Raw genomic sequence first — 15,117 nt, 5'->3', positions numbered from 1 at the left:
ACCTTTAATCCCAGTACTTGGGAGGCAGAGGTAGGCAGATCTCTGTGAGTTTGAGGCCAGCCTGGTCTACAAAGTGAGTTCCAGGACAGCTATGACTACACAGAGAAACCCTGTCTCAAAAAAACAAGCAAACAAAAGCAAAATTAGAGTTATGAAGTAGCAAAGAAATAATTCCATGGAGCCAGGTATTGGCAGCGCACGCCTTTAATCCCAGCACTCAGGAGGCAGAGGCAGAGGATCTCTATGAGTTCGAGACCAGCCTGGTCTACAAGAGCTAGTTCCAGGACAGCCTCCAAAGCCACAGAGAAACACTGTCTCGAAAAAAGAAAAAAAGAAATAATCCCACAGTTGGGGGTTATCGTGACATGAGGGTCATGGCATTAGGAAGGTTGAGAACTACTGATTTAGAGGATAAGAACACTTGTTGAGCATATCTTGAAGGATAAGGCCTGAGTTCCAATCCTGGTACCCACATAGAGGCACACAATGAACTGTAACTAGTAACAAAGTGTCTGACCCCTCTACTGATCTCCACAGGCAGTAGGCGTACATGTGGTGCACATACATTCATATAACACTCATACATAAAAGAAAATCTTTTTAAAAACTTTTGTTTCATTAAGGATTCACTTCTGATCCTCATCCTGTTCTGAATGTAAAAATTCTGGAACTATATAGAAAGTATACATTTTTGGTTCATTTTTCCCTTGTAAATCACTTCTTGTAGATTCAGATTTGCAGACAGCAGTCCTTCTGGAATGTCTAAGAAGACTGGCCATAGTCGTCACATAAGGCTTTGCCCACCTCCCCACTCCATAGTGACAGTAAGTAACTCCACAAAGCTGCTGGCTTTCTCATCTGCTCTCCAAACCTTTCTTGCATGTACAGAGGAGAAGCCTACAATCTTTTTGAACACAACTGTAACACCTTTAGCAATGAAGTGGCGCAGTTCCTGACTGGGCGGAAGATCCCTTCTTACATCACTGACCTGCCCTCTGAAGTTCTCTCAACGTAAGTGTGACCAATGTTTCTGCCCTGCCAACTTTGAAAATCCCCATTGGAGGCAGTCAGGAGGATCAGGCTAGCCTTGGCTACACGGGGAGTTTCCTGAGATGAACCTGAGCTAAGTGAGATCATATCTCAGAAAGAAAAGAGACAGGAAAGCCTCATACTTAGTGCCCCTCCCCTATGGCAGCAGAATCCTCCTAGCCAGTACTGAACCTGTTTGGTGGCAGGATGTATCACAGAAGGCCACCATTGTTCCTAACCACCCATGTGCAATAGGCCTCCTTGAAGCTTGGCTTAAGTGCCACCACAGAACTTAGAAATCAACTTGACACCAGCTTGGATGTTGACATAAAATCCTGGTATCATATACACAAAGCCATTTCCCAGAAGAGCTTATCTGGCTAGAATGTGGACTTCAGTAGATAGCAGAATCCGGAGTAACAGGATAACCCAGTTCATAACTATTGTCTTTGTCAACCACACCCTGAGCTCTTTGACACCATCATAAGACTAAGTTCTGCTTGTCCTTGAATTTACAGTGCACAGACAGCCCCAACAACAGAGGTTTCCTCTGCCCCTGATGGGGTCTCAGCTTTGGGAAGAAGCCTGTGGGCCATCACTCAATTGTCATCCCTGAAAGGACCCAAACTCCCCAAAGGCATATAATACCACTCCCTTTTCTGATTGTACAAAGCTGCCTCTGCCCACTCTAGGACAGTGCCCATTTGTTGCCTCGGACTCAGTTTTTCCTTAACTGGGGTCCTGACCAAAGGAGATCCCAGCAAATAAACTCAGTTTAAAAAAAAAAAAAAAAAAAAAAAAAAAAAGAATCCAGCCTGGCAGTGGTGGCTCACACCTTTAATCCCAGCACTCCGGAGGCAGAGGCAGGCGGATCTCTGTGAGTCTGAAGCCCTCCTGGTCTACAGAGCGAGTTCCAGGACAGGCTCCAAAGCAATACAGAGACACCCTGTCTCGAAAAACAAAGAAGCCTAGAAAACAAAGCTGCTGAGGAGCTAAGTCTCCTAGGCATAGAACCGCCTTCTGTTAGATTTGTGAAACAACATCACTGCCAAGAGAGATCTAGTTCAGGAGACCCTGAGCATCCTTGAGTAGCCAGACATTTTTGCTGTTACTACTTAATGGGTGGGGTCCTGTAGCTTGTCTGAATTAGGTTGTATTTAATACTTGGATCAGTCTGAGTACTTTATTCTCTTGATCTTAAAAGTGATTTTCAAATATGGTAGTATCAGTTAGGCACACTTATAATCCTAGCATGTGTGAGGCTGATGCAAGAGGATCATAACGAATTTGAGACCAGCTTGAGCTACATAGTAAGTTTGAGGCCAAGCTGAGCTACATATTCAGTTAGGAAAAAGGGGGCGGGGTGGGCGGCAATCTCTGAGAATGAAGCTTGTGCCCAGAGTATGTCGTGAGCCACTTTATTTTATTTTTTGAGACAAGGCCTCACTATGTAGCCCCAGCTAAGGCTGTATAGACTTTACTGGCCTCAGATGCACAGAGATCCATATGCCCCTGCCCCCGAGTGCTTTATTTAAGGGTACAGTGACCTTGAAAAGTCTCCAGACAACATTTTTATAGTGTTTCTCCAGCTGCACGACTCTGATCCCAGCACTCGGGAGGCAGAGAGAGGCGGATCTCTGTGAGTCCAAGACCAGCCTAGTCTACAAGTGCTAGTTCCAGGACAGCCTCCAAAGCCACAGAGAAACCCTGTCTCAAAACCCCCACCCCAAAAAAGAACAATCCAGGTGCCCTTTAGAAAGTAACACCAATACCTGGCTACCTCACGTGACTGTCCTATTCCCTGTACTCAGTAGAAGAGTTCCATTTCTAGAAGACTCTTAATTTTGGAATACCCTCACTCCCGACATCATCATCCTGACTTCTTTTCTTTTGCCTCATCTTCCCCCTCTTTTCCTCAGCTCCACCTTTATTTTTATCTTCTTCAAAAGAATTGAAGATACAAGTAAACTGGTGGTTTTGGTATATGCCTGTAATCCCAGCCCTTGGGAGGTGGAGGCAGGAGGATCAAGAGTTCAATGTCACAAGGTGTCTGAGGCCAGCCTAGACTACATGAGACCTGTCTTAAACCCTACCCCTTCAACAAAGGATACAAGTACATCAAATCCAGAGAGCTCTGGTTCCCTATGGGTAGCCAGCCTGTTCCCCCACAGCTCAGGAAGCCAGGCAGGTATCAGTAATAAGATGATAGAGCCTACACAGAGGAGGGGAACTAGGACTGAAACCATAAAACAAAGCCTAGCATGGTGGCGCATGCATTTAATCCCAGCACTCAGGAGGCAGTGGCAGGTGGATCTCTGTGAGTTCAAGACCAGCCTGATCTACAGAATAGCCAGAACTACATAGAGAAATCATGTCTTGAGAAACCCAAAACAGCCGGGCATTGGTGCCGCACGCCTTTAATCCAGCACTCGGAAGGCAGAGGTAGGTGGATCTCTGTGAGTTCGAGACCACCCTGGTCTACAAGAGCTAGTTCCAGGTCAGCCTCCAAAGCCACAGAGAAACCCTGTCTCGAGAAAACAAACAAAAAAAAGAAAAGAAAAACCCAAAACAAAGAGCAAAACAAAACAACCCATAAACCAAGCTATTTGGAAAATTATTAGTCAGCTTTCTGCTCCTGGAGCAGATACAAGAGCTAATCAGTTTATAAAGAGGAAGACTTTATGTTGGCACGCACACACTCCCAGAGGTTTCAGTCCATAGTCTCCTGACACTGTCACTGGTGGTAGAGCAGGAGCTGCTTGCTTGTGGCCAGGAAGCAAAGAGGAGGAGAAGGGACAGGGCATGATCCAGTGACCAGAAACCCTCCCAGTAGGCCTCACCTCTCACATGTTTCACAGGCTGAGAACCAAGTCTTTTTAACCCATGGACCATAGGGAATACTTCCTAAACCACAGAGCCCCCTTATGAAGACCAATGTGGTATTAGATCCTGATTAAGAAGACCCACAACTGGCCAAGTAAGAGACTGGACAATCCTCAACCCTAAATGGAGCATATACTGCACCCCTCCTCCCAAGGCTCAGGAGCCATTGCAGAAGAGGGGGCAGAAAAAGTGTAATAGAGAGGCCGTGGATGCTTACAAGGAGTCGGTGTCTTCTGGATGCTCCAGGGCAGCTGTACACAAGACCTCCCAGTGCTTGTGACAGCAGACACAAGCCAGACCAAAGCCTGGCATGGAGAGGGGAGCTGGATATGAAATCCCTCCCCTGCCCGAGTGCCAGCTTTCTTCAAGAGTGCAACACTTAATATGTGTGCCATGCTCCAGGGAAAAGCCACATATCCAAGAATATTTGAGCAGCACAGAATGGCCTTGGTGGGGAAAAAGACAGGCACACAAAGGTGGGTGTGTAGGGAGGTAGGGTGATCTAGGAAGAATTTGGGAGGGTTGATAGGATCAAAATACATTGTATAAAATACTCAAAGAACTAAAAAAATATGGTGGCGCACACCTTTAAACCCCACACTTGGGAGGCAGGGGCAGGCAGATTCTCTGTGAGTTCAAGGCCAGTGTGGTCTCATAGTGAGTTCCAGGATAGCTAGAACTATGTAGAGCAGCAGTTCTCACCTTGTGGATCTCGACCCCTTTGGGGGTCACCTATCAGATGTACTGTTTATCAGATATTTACATTACAATTCATAACAGTAGCAAAATTGCAGTTATGAAGTAACAAGGAAATAATGTTATGGTTGGGGTCACCACAACGTGAGGAACTGTATTAAAGGGTTGTAGCATTTGGAAGGTTGAGAACCACTCTCTACATTGTAGAGACACCTGTCTCAGAAGAAAAGAAAGGCAGTATGTGCTGCCATGACCACCATGCATGGCTCCGTTTTGTCTGTGGGTAGGCTGCACTGCAGCTCTCCCAGCTGTGTCTGTTTCTCCACAGGCCATTTGGACAAGCACTTCGGCCCTTCCTGGACTCCATCCAGATCCAGCCTCCTGGAGGGAACTCTGTGGGCAGACCCAATGGCCAAAGCTAACAGGACTGCACGGGACCGCCCGCCTCTCCAGGGCTTTTCCTTTTTAAACAAAACAAACCCTACCAGATTTCTATTTTATAATTTTACATCAGAGCTAACGGGGACGGCTTTTTAAATTTCCCAGGGAAGGAGCTTGTCAGGCTGCACGTAGGACAATGCTCCTAAGAAACAGAACAAATGCCATCCCTTCTAATAGTATTATACTAATTTATTAAGGCTGTCTTGTCTGTGAGTTCACTTTTGACGCTGTTGCCTGAGCGTCCTCTACACTGGAGAGAGAGGGGGCGCTTTTTAAACAGAAAGCAAGAGTTACAATCTGGGAGAATCCTGTCCTGGACCCTCTTTCCAAAGGACACCCACATTCCACCCAGGTTGCCACACCTGTGGGACCTGGGTGAGGTTTTGGGGAGGGTTGGGTTTCGTTTTTTTTGTTTTGTTTTGTTTTTTTCAAGACAGGGTTTCTCTGTGTAGCCCTGACTGTCCTGGAACTCACTTTGTAGACCAAGCTGGCCTGGAACTCACAGAGATCCGCCTGCCTCTGCCTCCCTGGTGCTGGGATTAAAGGCATGCGCCACCACCACCCAGCCTGGGTGAGTTTTTTATTGTCCATTGTCCTGGAGCAGTCATCCTCTAGCAGCAAATGAACCAAAGGATTTGGTGTACATGGAGCCAGCTGTAGGCTGACTGACTCAACCTAAGTGAACTCTTTAGCCACAATTTTACCCCCACCCCCTCCCCCACCCCCAAACAAGGCCGCAGGCAGGAGCTGGAGCAGCCATAGCCTCAGGATCAAAGGACAGTGGCAGCAAGGATCAGGGCAGAGAAGACAGGATAAAGCCATTCATTCTTCCTACAACTAGACTCAGTGCCAGTCCTCTCTGTCTGCCTCTAAGCTGTTCTCCCTCAGCAATAACTTGACCTGTCACCATTAACGAAGGTCTAGGCTGCAGTGGCAGAGACCTGGGTCTTCTCTCTGCAAATAATGACATCAGTTTATAGTCAGTAGAGCCAGCCACCCAAAGCAGTATGAATTTGTCAGCTAAGTACCGAGGGGACATGACTGTACCCTCTAGGAACATATCTCTGATATAAAGAGAATACCATAGTGATGTAAAGGTGGGAAGAAAATTTAAGAGTTGTCTCCAATAGAGACTTTCACATTATCCTTAAAGTGTCTTAAACAGACACTAAAATGTCATCTCCATTGTCATTCTGACCTTCAGAGGTGTGGTTGGGCATTTCCCTAGTGGTGTGCTGCTAGGATTCATCAGCAGGAATCCTCTAGAAATCTTATGATTTAGACTCTAGAATCTAAAAAACTTAAGATTCCCTTTCTTGGTGTCAGCCTCCTACTAGCTAATTTGGGGACTGAATATGGAGTACAGGACTCAGAGCAAGCACCTGAGACTCAGCTCCATATCCATGGGAGCCCCTGCCATGGCTTCCTACCACTTCTGAAACTTGAGCTCAACTGCTCCTTCTGGGGCAGGAAAGCCTTTCCTCCCTGAAAGCTGCTGCTGGCTCATACTGGCCCATACCCAGCTGTCTTCGCCAGTAGCCCTATCAGTTGGCATCTTCAGGATCTGCCTCAAGCTCTGACCTGTTCCCTAACCAGGGCCAGGTCCAGCTGGGATGTCAGGTGATGTTTTGGAACTTGAAAGTTGGGATCAAATGGGTCTCAAGACTCAATGGTTTCCAAGTGTGCATGACAATGACAAATGACAGAATGGGGCCAGAAGGGTGAGTGTTCAAAGCTTGGCTTCTGGGTAGGTAGAGGCTGCTGGAAGCCATCACCTTTTCATTTGCCTGGCCCCAGCTACTAGCATCTCTACCTAGAGCTCTCCTGACAGGTGCTGGGCTGATTTTCCTACATGACCAGATTCATCTGGTTTTCCTCCTCAAAGCAGTGACTCAGATGCCATGACACTCCGAGAAGTTTGCCTGAGAATTTTAGTCACTTGGTTGCTTGAATAGCCTCGTGTCATGTCCAGTAGCCATCTGTATTGATGCCTGTGCCCGTGGCTCGCAGGGAGATAGGACTGGACAGCTTCTCAGACCTCTGCAGGAAGGCAAGCTCTTCCTCCCCTATGCAAATCCCAGGCCAGGAACCCCTCCTCCCACCGTCACATATCTCTGTCCCAATATCTCAGGAGCATACTATTAATGACCAGCTGACTCCACCTAGGCATGTACAAGCGAGCCGAGAGGGACCTTGGTCATGTTCATGTCATATGACAGACACCCTGTGGAGTTCCATTGGTCAAGGGACAAGGGAAGTGGAGGCATAAGACCATTGTCCTCTCCTAGATAAAATGAAGCGTGTTCCTTTGAGATTCCTTCATTACTTCCTTGGAATCAAACTAATGTCTAATATGGAGGTGTTTGCTGGTTTTCATTGGCATCTTTTCTAATGCAATAAACTCATTTATGCTGCTTTGGTGTGTTATTTAAATCCAGGCATGAAGCAACCCCAGGTATCTCCATCTGTCTCCCTCTGACGACTCCCTTGCAGAGTCCACAAGTGCTGTCTTTGCTTAGTTGAAAGGGGTTTATGCCAGCCGGCAGTGGTGCATGCCTTTAGTCCCAGCACTCAGGGGGTAGAGGCAGGTGGATTTCTGTGAGTTAGAGGCCAGCTTAGTCTACAGAGTTGGGTTCCATCCAGGACAAGACAAAACTACACAGAAACCCTGTCTTGAAAACAAGTTCGCGCGCACACACACGGGTGTGTGTGTGTGTGTGTGTGTGTGTGTGTGTGTGTGTGTGTGTCATTCACTACTGGTATATAAAGATGGGGAAAGGGCCCAAAGAGAATGCAGTGGGCATGAGGCAGGAGCACTGCCATGAGGCAACTTTTGCCCAGCTACATCCCTGAGAGGAAACCAAGCAATGTCTATCCCCCTCCTCATAAGGTCCCAATGGCAAACTGAAGTTCCAGTCTACCAAAGGTCACCCTGGAAATTGAGCCATAGGTGAGGAGTTACAGAAGAGTAGCCCTAAGCAGCCACACTGGGAAGTCTGAACCCAGCATGCATGCTGGATTCTCCATCACTGCATAGATGGAGTCCTTCCCAGCCTGCAGACTCTAGCACCTCCTAGAGACCCAAGGGCCATATGCAATTAGGGCAGAATTGCATGCAACTAGCTGCAAAGGGTGAATATTCTGGTGAGGGTCCAATGGCTCCTATGAGGGAATGTGAACGAACAGTCAAGTTAGGCTCCAAGGATAGTAGTGCTGCCTAGCAAGGGGTATTTGATCTCATGAATTAGCAAGTGTTCGCTTCTGATGTCATCTGTGGTCTCAACAGGTGCTGTGGTTGGTGGTCAGCTTTCTGGAAGCTTCCCTCACACTTCACTTGTGCAGCCTGGGTGGCTGTGTGCAAAACCAGTAGGCCAGACCTGTGATAATGCTTTCCCAACAACAGATCAGGGGTGGGGATTGGCCCCATTATACAGGAGGAAACAGGGCAGAGAAACATCCAGATGGCAAGTCCATCTTTGAATCCAGGCCATATTCTCACACGTCATCACTGAGGTATGAAGTCTTTCCAGTGTACTGGCTTCGTAAGAGCACAGTAGGCAGGAATCTTTGAGATCCCTACTCAGATAAGGCTACCCACCTTGGGAGGGTAGTATGAAACAGTACTCTACCCAGTGCTTGGCACAGACATCCTCAGGAATTTTCAGGTTACTAAAACAAGCTTTAAATCAGTGTCATGCACATAGACCAATCCTCTGCTGGGTTTAGCCACCTGACCTGCTTCTGGAGGGGAAAAAAATGACAGAAAAACACATGTATAGTCCCTTTAAGACTCATGGCCAGTCAATCTGGGGTAAATTCATCCAACGTTAGTGTCCCCGTTGAACTCCAGACCCAAGATCCTTCACCCCCTATGCATTTCCTGGCAGCCACTGGGCTGTGTGCTTGGACACAGCAGCCAATAGGGAAGGCAAGGCCTGGTCCAGTCAGGAATTATACTCTGGAGAAAATTATACTCTGGAGGGGCCAAACAGGTAGCAGGAGAACCTAAGTAACAACAGTGTTCAGGGGAGGATGGGTGTTAGGCTATAGAGGAAGCTTCTCAGGATGAGGAATTTACCTGAAACCTAGGTGATGCAGAGACCAGGTGGAGTGGGGAGTTCACTCCAGACAGCTGAGCCAGCAGAGGGTATTGGAGAAACTAACTTTGTTTTAAGAGGTTTGCGTTCATTTCTCAGGCTATTTTTTTTCCAAAATGAAATTCATGCCAGGTGTGATAGTGCATGCTTTACCCACAATCCCAGCATTTGGGAGGCAGAGGCAGGAAAATTGCCACTAAATTTCGGACTAGCCTGGACTATATAGTGAATTGCACACCTGTGCTACAGAACAAGGCCCTGCAAAAAAGAAAATTGTGGTAGAATATAATAGTAATAATGCTCTGGGGAAAATGTAAGCGTACTGGATAGTTTTATGTCAACATGACACAATCTAAAGTCATCTGAAAGGACGGGACCTCAAATAAGAAAATGTCTCCATGGGCTGGAGTGTTGGCTCAGCAGTTAAGAGCACTGGCTGTTCTTCCAAAGGACCCCGGTTCAATTCCCAGCACCCACGTAGCAGCTCACAGTTCACAACTGTCTGTAACTCCAGTTCCAGGAAATCTGACAACCTCACACAGACATACATGCATGCAAAGCACCAATGTACATGAAATAGCCTTTTTATCGGTGGTGGTGGGTTTTGGTTTTTGGTTTTGTGTTGTTGTTTTCCAAGACAGGGTTTCTCTGTATTGCTTTGGAGCCTGTAGACTCACTCTGTAGACCAGGCTGGCCTGGAACTCACAAAGATCCTCCTCCTGCCTCCCAGGTGCTGGAATTAAAGGTGGGCGTCCCAGCACTTGGGAGGCAGAGGCAGGCGGATCTCTGAGTTCAAGACCAGCTTGGTCTATAAGAGCTAGTTACAGGACAGCCTCCAAAGCCACAGAGAAACCCTGTCTCCAAAAACAAAAACAAAACAAAAAAAGCTAAGATCAGGCTGTAGGCAAGCTGGTAGGGCATTTTTGATTTGGGGCGGGGAGAAGGTTGAGACAGGGTTTCTCTGTGTAGTATTGGCACCTATCCTGGAACTAGCTCTGTAGACCAGGCTGGCCTCAAACTCACCCAGGTGCTGGGATTAAAGGCGTGCGCCACCACTACCCAGCCTGTAGTGCATTTTCTAAATTAGTGACTGATGGAGCAAGTACCCAGCACATTGTGGGTGGTGCCATCCCTGGGATGGCATGGAGAGAAAGCCATGGAGAACAAGCCAGTAAGCAGCACCCACCTATGGCCTCTGCATCAGCTCCTGCCTCCTGGTCCCTGCCCTGTTTGAGTTCCTGTGCTGACTTCCTTCAATGATGGACTATGATGTGGAAGTGTAAGCTGACTTTCCTCCCCAACTTGCTTTGAGTCATGGCGTTCAATCACAGCAATTGTAACCCTAACTAAGACAGTAAGCAATAACGGCACAAAGACAAAGGGGGAAGTCACCAGAAATTCCCTCATTAAAAAATCACCCCTAACCATTCTGGGAACAACTTTGTGAATGTTGGAAGCTGTACGTCCTAGGTCTGAGAGGAATGTGGCCACAGTGGGGTGGTGGTGTAGAAGATGACCGCCATGCTGGTTAGGAAGGAGGACATGAGACCCAAGCCTCCTCACACTCAGGGGCTTTGGCCCTGAACCACCAAGAAGCCAGCAGGAGCCTGTTGCAACATTGAGTGCAAACCCCTGGGGTCAGGTCCTGGTGTGCAATGTTGCTCTCTTCCCATGAAATGTCTGTGGGAGAAATGTGAACACCAGGTGGCGCTATAGACCTGCAAGGTACCCCAGGCCTCAGCCAAACTCCGAGGCTTGCCAGATTCCTGTGAACCACGCTGTCCTAACTTTCAAGAACCCAGGGGATAACAGCCAAGTTCTTTGTCTCCACTTTAGCAAAGCCCAACTTGTCCCAGGACATCAACCCCCCACACCTGGATGCAAACACTGGTCCCTAACTGGTCCATTCATCACTCAGTTCACATCTGCTGCAAGCTAGATCCCATTCCCAACTGCACTCATCACTAAAGACCAGCATCAATAAGGCCTCCCCAAAGCCTTTCTCATCTCCTCCCACCTAATCTGACCCCACCCCCACCCTGCTGAGGGTGCATTACCCCTCACTTCCACCAGACCATCTTACAGGGCATCAACTGAATAACATGGACTAGGGTTGAATTGGGTAGGCCATTTAAACAGACACACACCCTCTGGGGCCACTGAGATATCTACTCATCCAACAGTGGTACTGCTACAAAGTTGTTTTGTTTTGTTTCTGGTTTTTTGAGGCAGAGTTTTCTGTGTAACTGCCCTGGCACTCACTTTGTAAATCAGGCTGGCCTTGAACTCAGAGCTCCACCTGCCTCTGCCTCGGCCTCTTGAGCTCTGGGATTAAAGGTATGAGCCACCACCACCCAGCCTGCTACAGAGTTCTTGCTGATAATCCTGAGACCAGAGTTCATGCCAGAACCTACTGTAAAAGTGGAGTGACAGTTCTAATTCCAAAGTTACCATCTGACCTCCAGGCATGGGCCCTGTTACAAGGTCCCCCTCATGATAATATACAACAATGACAATGCATACATACATACATACATACATACATACATACATACACACACACACACACACACCAAAACAAAACCCCTCTGGGCTGGAATTCCTGTGGATTTTGATTGAACCTGACACAGACCTTGGTCAAGGCCTTCCCCTCCTGTTCATCTATGGAAGACAGGTGTCTCTAAGACCAATCCATTCTAACAGTTCTCTGGACCTGGCCTGAGCTGTAAGGAGAGTGGCTTATTCACATGCTCCCTCCAGGACTGCAAGGCTGCCCTTTGATCCATAGGGAACACTATTTTGTCCCCACTGGCTGAAGAAGTCCCAAAGGGACCAGAGAAAACACAGCAACAGCCTCCACTCCAGTAAACACCATCTGAGCATGTGCCCTCAGCCCTTATTTAAATTCAGTGGACTGCCTAGTTGGGAGACAATGTACACACCATGCACTGTGAAAAGAAAAAATACCAAATCGTCCCACACCACTGATTCCCAGCTGGTCTTGCCAATAGCCTCTATAAGCCCATGGCTTCCCTGCCCCTCCCCCTTCCTAGGCTAGCACTGGTGACATTTTCTAAGAAGAGGAATTGACTCAAAAGAGCCACCTGTCCAAGATCACCAGAGAGGGAGAGTAGCCTCCTGAACTGCCAATCTCAACAACCCCCTTCAGGCCTGAATGTCCACCCTTGAAAGGTCTTACTCCAGGTGAAGAAAAAGAAAACTATTGGCAGCCCCTAAATTATTACTTAAAAAAAAAAAAGTTTTGGGAGCTGGAGGAATGGCTCAGTAGTTAAGAGCACTTGTTTCTTTTGCAGAGGATACAGAATCTAGCATCCACATGGTGGCTCACAGCCACCTCCAGTTTTAGGGGATCCGAACCCTCTTCTGACTTCCACAGACCCTAGGCACACACCCAATTCACATACATTCAATCAGGCAAAGCATGTGTACATATAAAAAAATAAATATGGAAGGCACTTACCATAGACCCTCAGTCTTGACCCAGAAGAGCCCATCATCTTGCCAGGCTGAAGTTATAGGTCCTCTGCCCACAGTTGTGCCTTGTTTTGGTTCTCAAAGTTACCCACTGGCCAGTCTTCCCCTCCCCCAGTCTTGTTTTTTTATTTCCCCAGAGCTTCCCTAAGGCCCTCTCTGAGCTTCAGTTGCCAGGGACAAAACCTTTCTCTTAAAGAGACACACTGGGAGCCACAGGGACTGCTCCAACATGGGTCTGTGCCTAAGAGCAAGTCATTCCACCTCTGGGTTTCAGTGGCTTTATCCTTGAAGGATTATGGTGGGACTGCTATAGGAAAAACATTAATAAAACTACCTTATTGTTGACCATGGTGGTACACACCAATAATCCCATTGCCCCAAAAGCAGAGGCTGGAGTGACCAGCCAAGAGTATGTAACAAGATCCTGCCTAGCCGGGTGTTGGTGGCACATGCCTTTAATCCCAGCACTCGGGAGGCAGAGGCAGGCAGATCTCTGTGAGTTCGAGGCCAGCCTGGTCTCCAGAGTGAGTGCCAGGATAAACTCCAAAGCTACACAGAAAAACCCTGTCTTGAAAAAACAAAAACACATACAAAAAACAAAAACAAAAACAAAACAAAAAAAAACCTTAGGCCCTGAAAAGGGAACATCTATTGGAAAAGGAAAATTTAACTCCTTAAATCAGGAGTGCCATGACTGGCTCCTGAGCCCCTGCTCTCAGAGAAGGAGAAGTAACTGTCCACATTCCTGTCAATATTCCTTTGCTAATTGCTGGTCATAAAGATCCCCCAGCCCAGGGGATAACTGACAGGCCCTGTGACCTTATAACCCTGCATGCCCATGCCCTGTCTTATCTCAGTCAAATGTATCTCCCTTAAAATGTATAGTTACTAACTCTGTACTTTGTATGACCTGAAGCAACCATGGAAACTCTGTAATTTGTGGCCTTCAGCCTTATGGTCTGCCCCTTTAAAAGCTTCTCTTTTTGGCTTGTTGGGATCTCATTTGTCTGCTATGCAGTGAGATCCTAGCTGGCCAGCTTGAAATAAAAAGAAACCTTTTGCTTTTGCATCAGAGTGCCGACTCCTTGGGTTAGTCTCTGGGCTCCTCGAACCTGGCACAACACCTATCTCAGAAAAAAACAAAAATTTAAAACAAAACTTTCCCCAACCCCTTCTACCCACAAGCACTAAAGAAATGTGTCCTTGGAAAGTCTTAGAGACCTGTCTGGATCCCCCAGGATGTACAGTGGAGAGTTAAGACTATGCCTTCCACAGAGATGATTCTGAACACTTGCTGGTTGCCTATGTGGCTGGAGATACACTTCATTAGCTGAGCATGTGCATTGAGGCCCAGTGGGTGGTAGTTACAGGATGGGGCCATTATTTTTTTCCCCGTATTGCTCCCAATATCTGTCATAGTGACTGACACGTTTGTTGAATGAAGAACTGCTACAGGGCTTGGAAATAAAACTGAGTCACCCTTTTGCCAGAATCCGTTCTGTGCTTTTTAGTCCAGCACATTTCCGGTCTTGTTATTATCTTGAATATGTATGTATGTATGTATGTATGTATGTATGTATGTATGTATGTATGTATGCAGAATCCTGGAACTCACTATGTAGACCTAGCTGCCCTGGATCTCACAGAGATCCACCGACCTCTGCCTCCCAAGTGCAAGGATTAAAGGCATGTGCCACTACATTCAGATAGCTGGCCTTGCTAAATTTCTACCCCATCCTAATCATGTTTCTCTTTGAGAACAATACATCTATTGGTCAGAAGTTCTGGCCAGTTGTTGGGTCTAAGATGGCTGCCAGGTGACCAGGGAAATTAGGGCCCTCTCTTTGGGTTCATTAATAAAAGGAAAGAGCTAGAGAGATGGCTCAATGGAAATGCATATAGCTCTTGCAGAAGACCCAAGTTCAGTTCCCAACTCCTCCAACTCCAGAGACTCTGAGGCCTCTGGCTTCCCCCTGCATCTGCACTCGCATATACCCACACACAGACACGTGAATGCACTTAATTTAAAGTAAACCTTGCAAAAATAAAGTAGTTTAAGAATGAACTCAGAGAAAACCCTAAGGACAATTCTTATTAGAGTTTAAAAGAAAAATAGCAGGGCAAGCAACCTGAACTTCCTGGCAGATGCCAAGAGAAAAACAGAAGAGGAAGTGAAAATCATACCTTTTGAGTTAGGCATGCAGGTTAGTAATGGAGGCTGACCAAGCAGTCCCATGATAGAAGCAGGGGAGGGGGAGATATAAAGGAAAAACAAGAGCCTAGAATATAAAAAAAAAAAAAAATGCCCAGGCATTAGCAAGTATTCCAAAGAAAGAAAAGAAGGGGGAAAGAAACAGCTATGCTTCTGTGAGCCAGGACTCAGAAAGTGAACAGAGCACAAAGCTGAGGCCCCACAGGTGGGCCTCTGATCAAAGATGATGGCGTGCATATTCCAGGCTTGCATATTCCAGGTGTC

At 47.1% G+C, this 15,117-nt stretch overlaps 1 protein-coding gene across 3 annotated transcripts in view; it reads left to right on the top strand.

Annotated features, from left to right (window-relative positions):
* Positions 1-15,117, top strand: part of Desi1 (desumoylating isopeptidase 1) — a 33,645-nt gene that overhangs the window by 18,095 nt on the left and 433 nt on the right. Inside the window, exons 5-6 of one of the 3 annotated variants that reach the window (XM_027404105.1) lie at positions 889-1,011; positions 4,937-7,464. In XM_027404105.1, coding sequence (XP_027259906.1) covers positions 889-1,011; positions 4,937-5,030 — 217 coding nt within the window. In that variant the 3' untranslated portion in view covers positions 5,031-7,464. Of the gene's footprint in view, positions 1-888; positions 1,012-1,547; positions 1,836-4,936; positions 7,465-15,117 lie in introns of those variants that run through there. The other 2 variants (XM_027404104.2, XM_027404106.2) reach the window with 2 other exon arrangements.

Source organism: Cricetulus griseus, chromosome 2 (assembly GCF_003668045.3).
Source record: "Cricetulus griseus strain 17A/GY chromosome 2, alternate assembly CriGri-PICRH-1.0, whole genome shotgun sequence".
NCBI classification, from domain to species: domain Eukaryota; kingdom Metazoa; phylum Chordata; class Mammalia; order Rodentia; family Cricetidae; genus Cricetulus; species Cricetulus griseus.
Note: the sequence above shows the minus strand (reverse complement) of the source record. Positions and strands in the feature narration are given on the sequence as shown.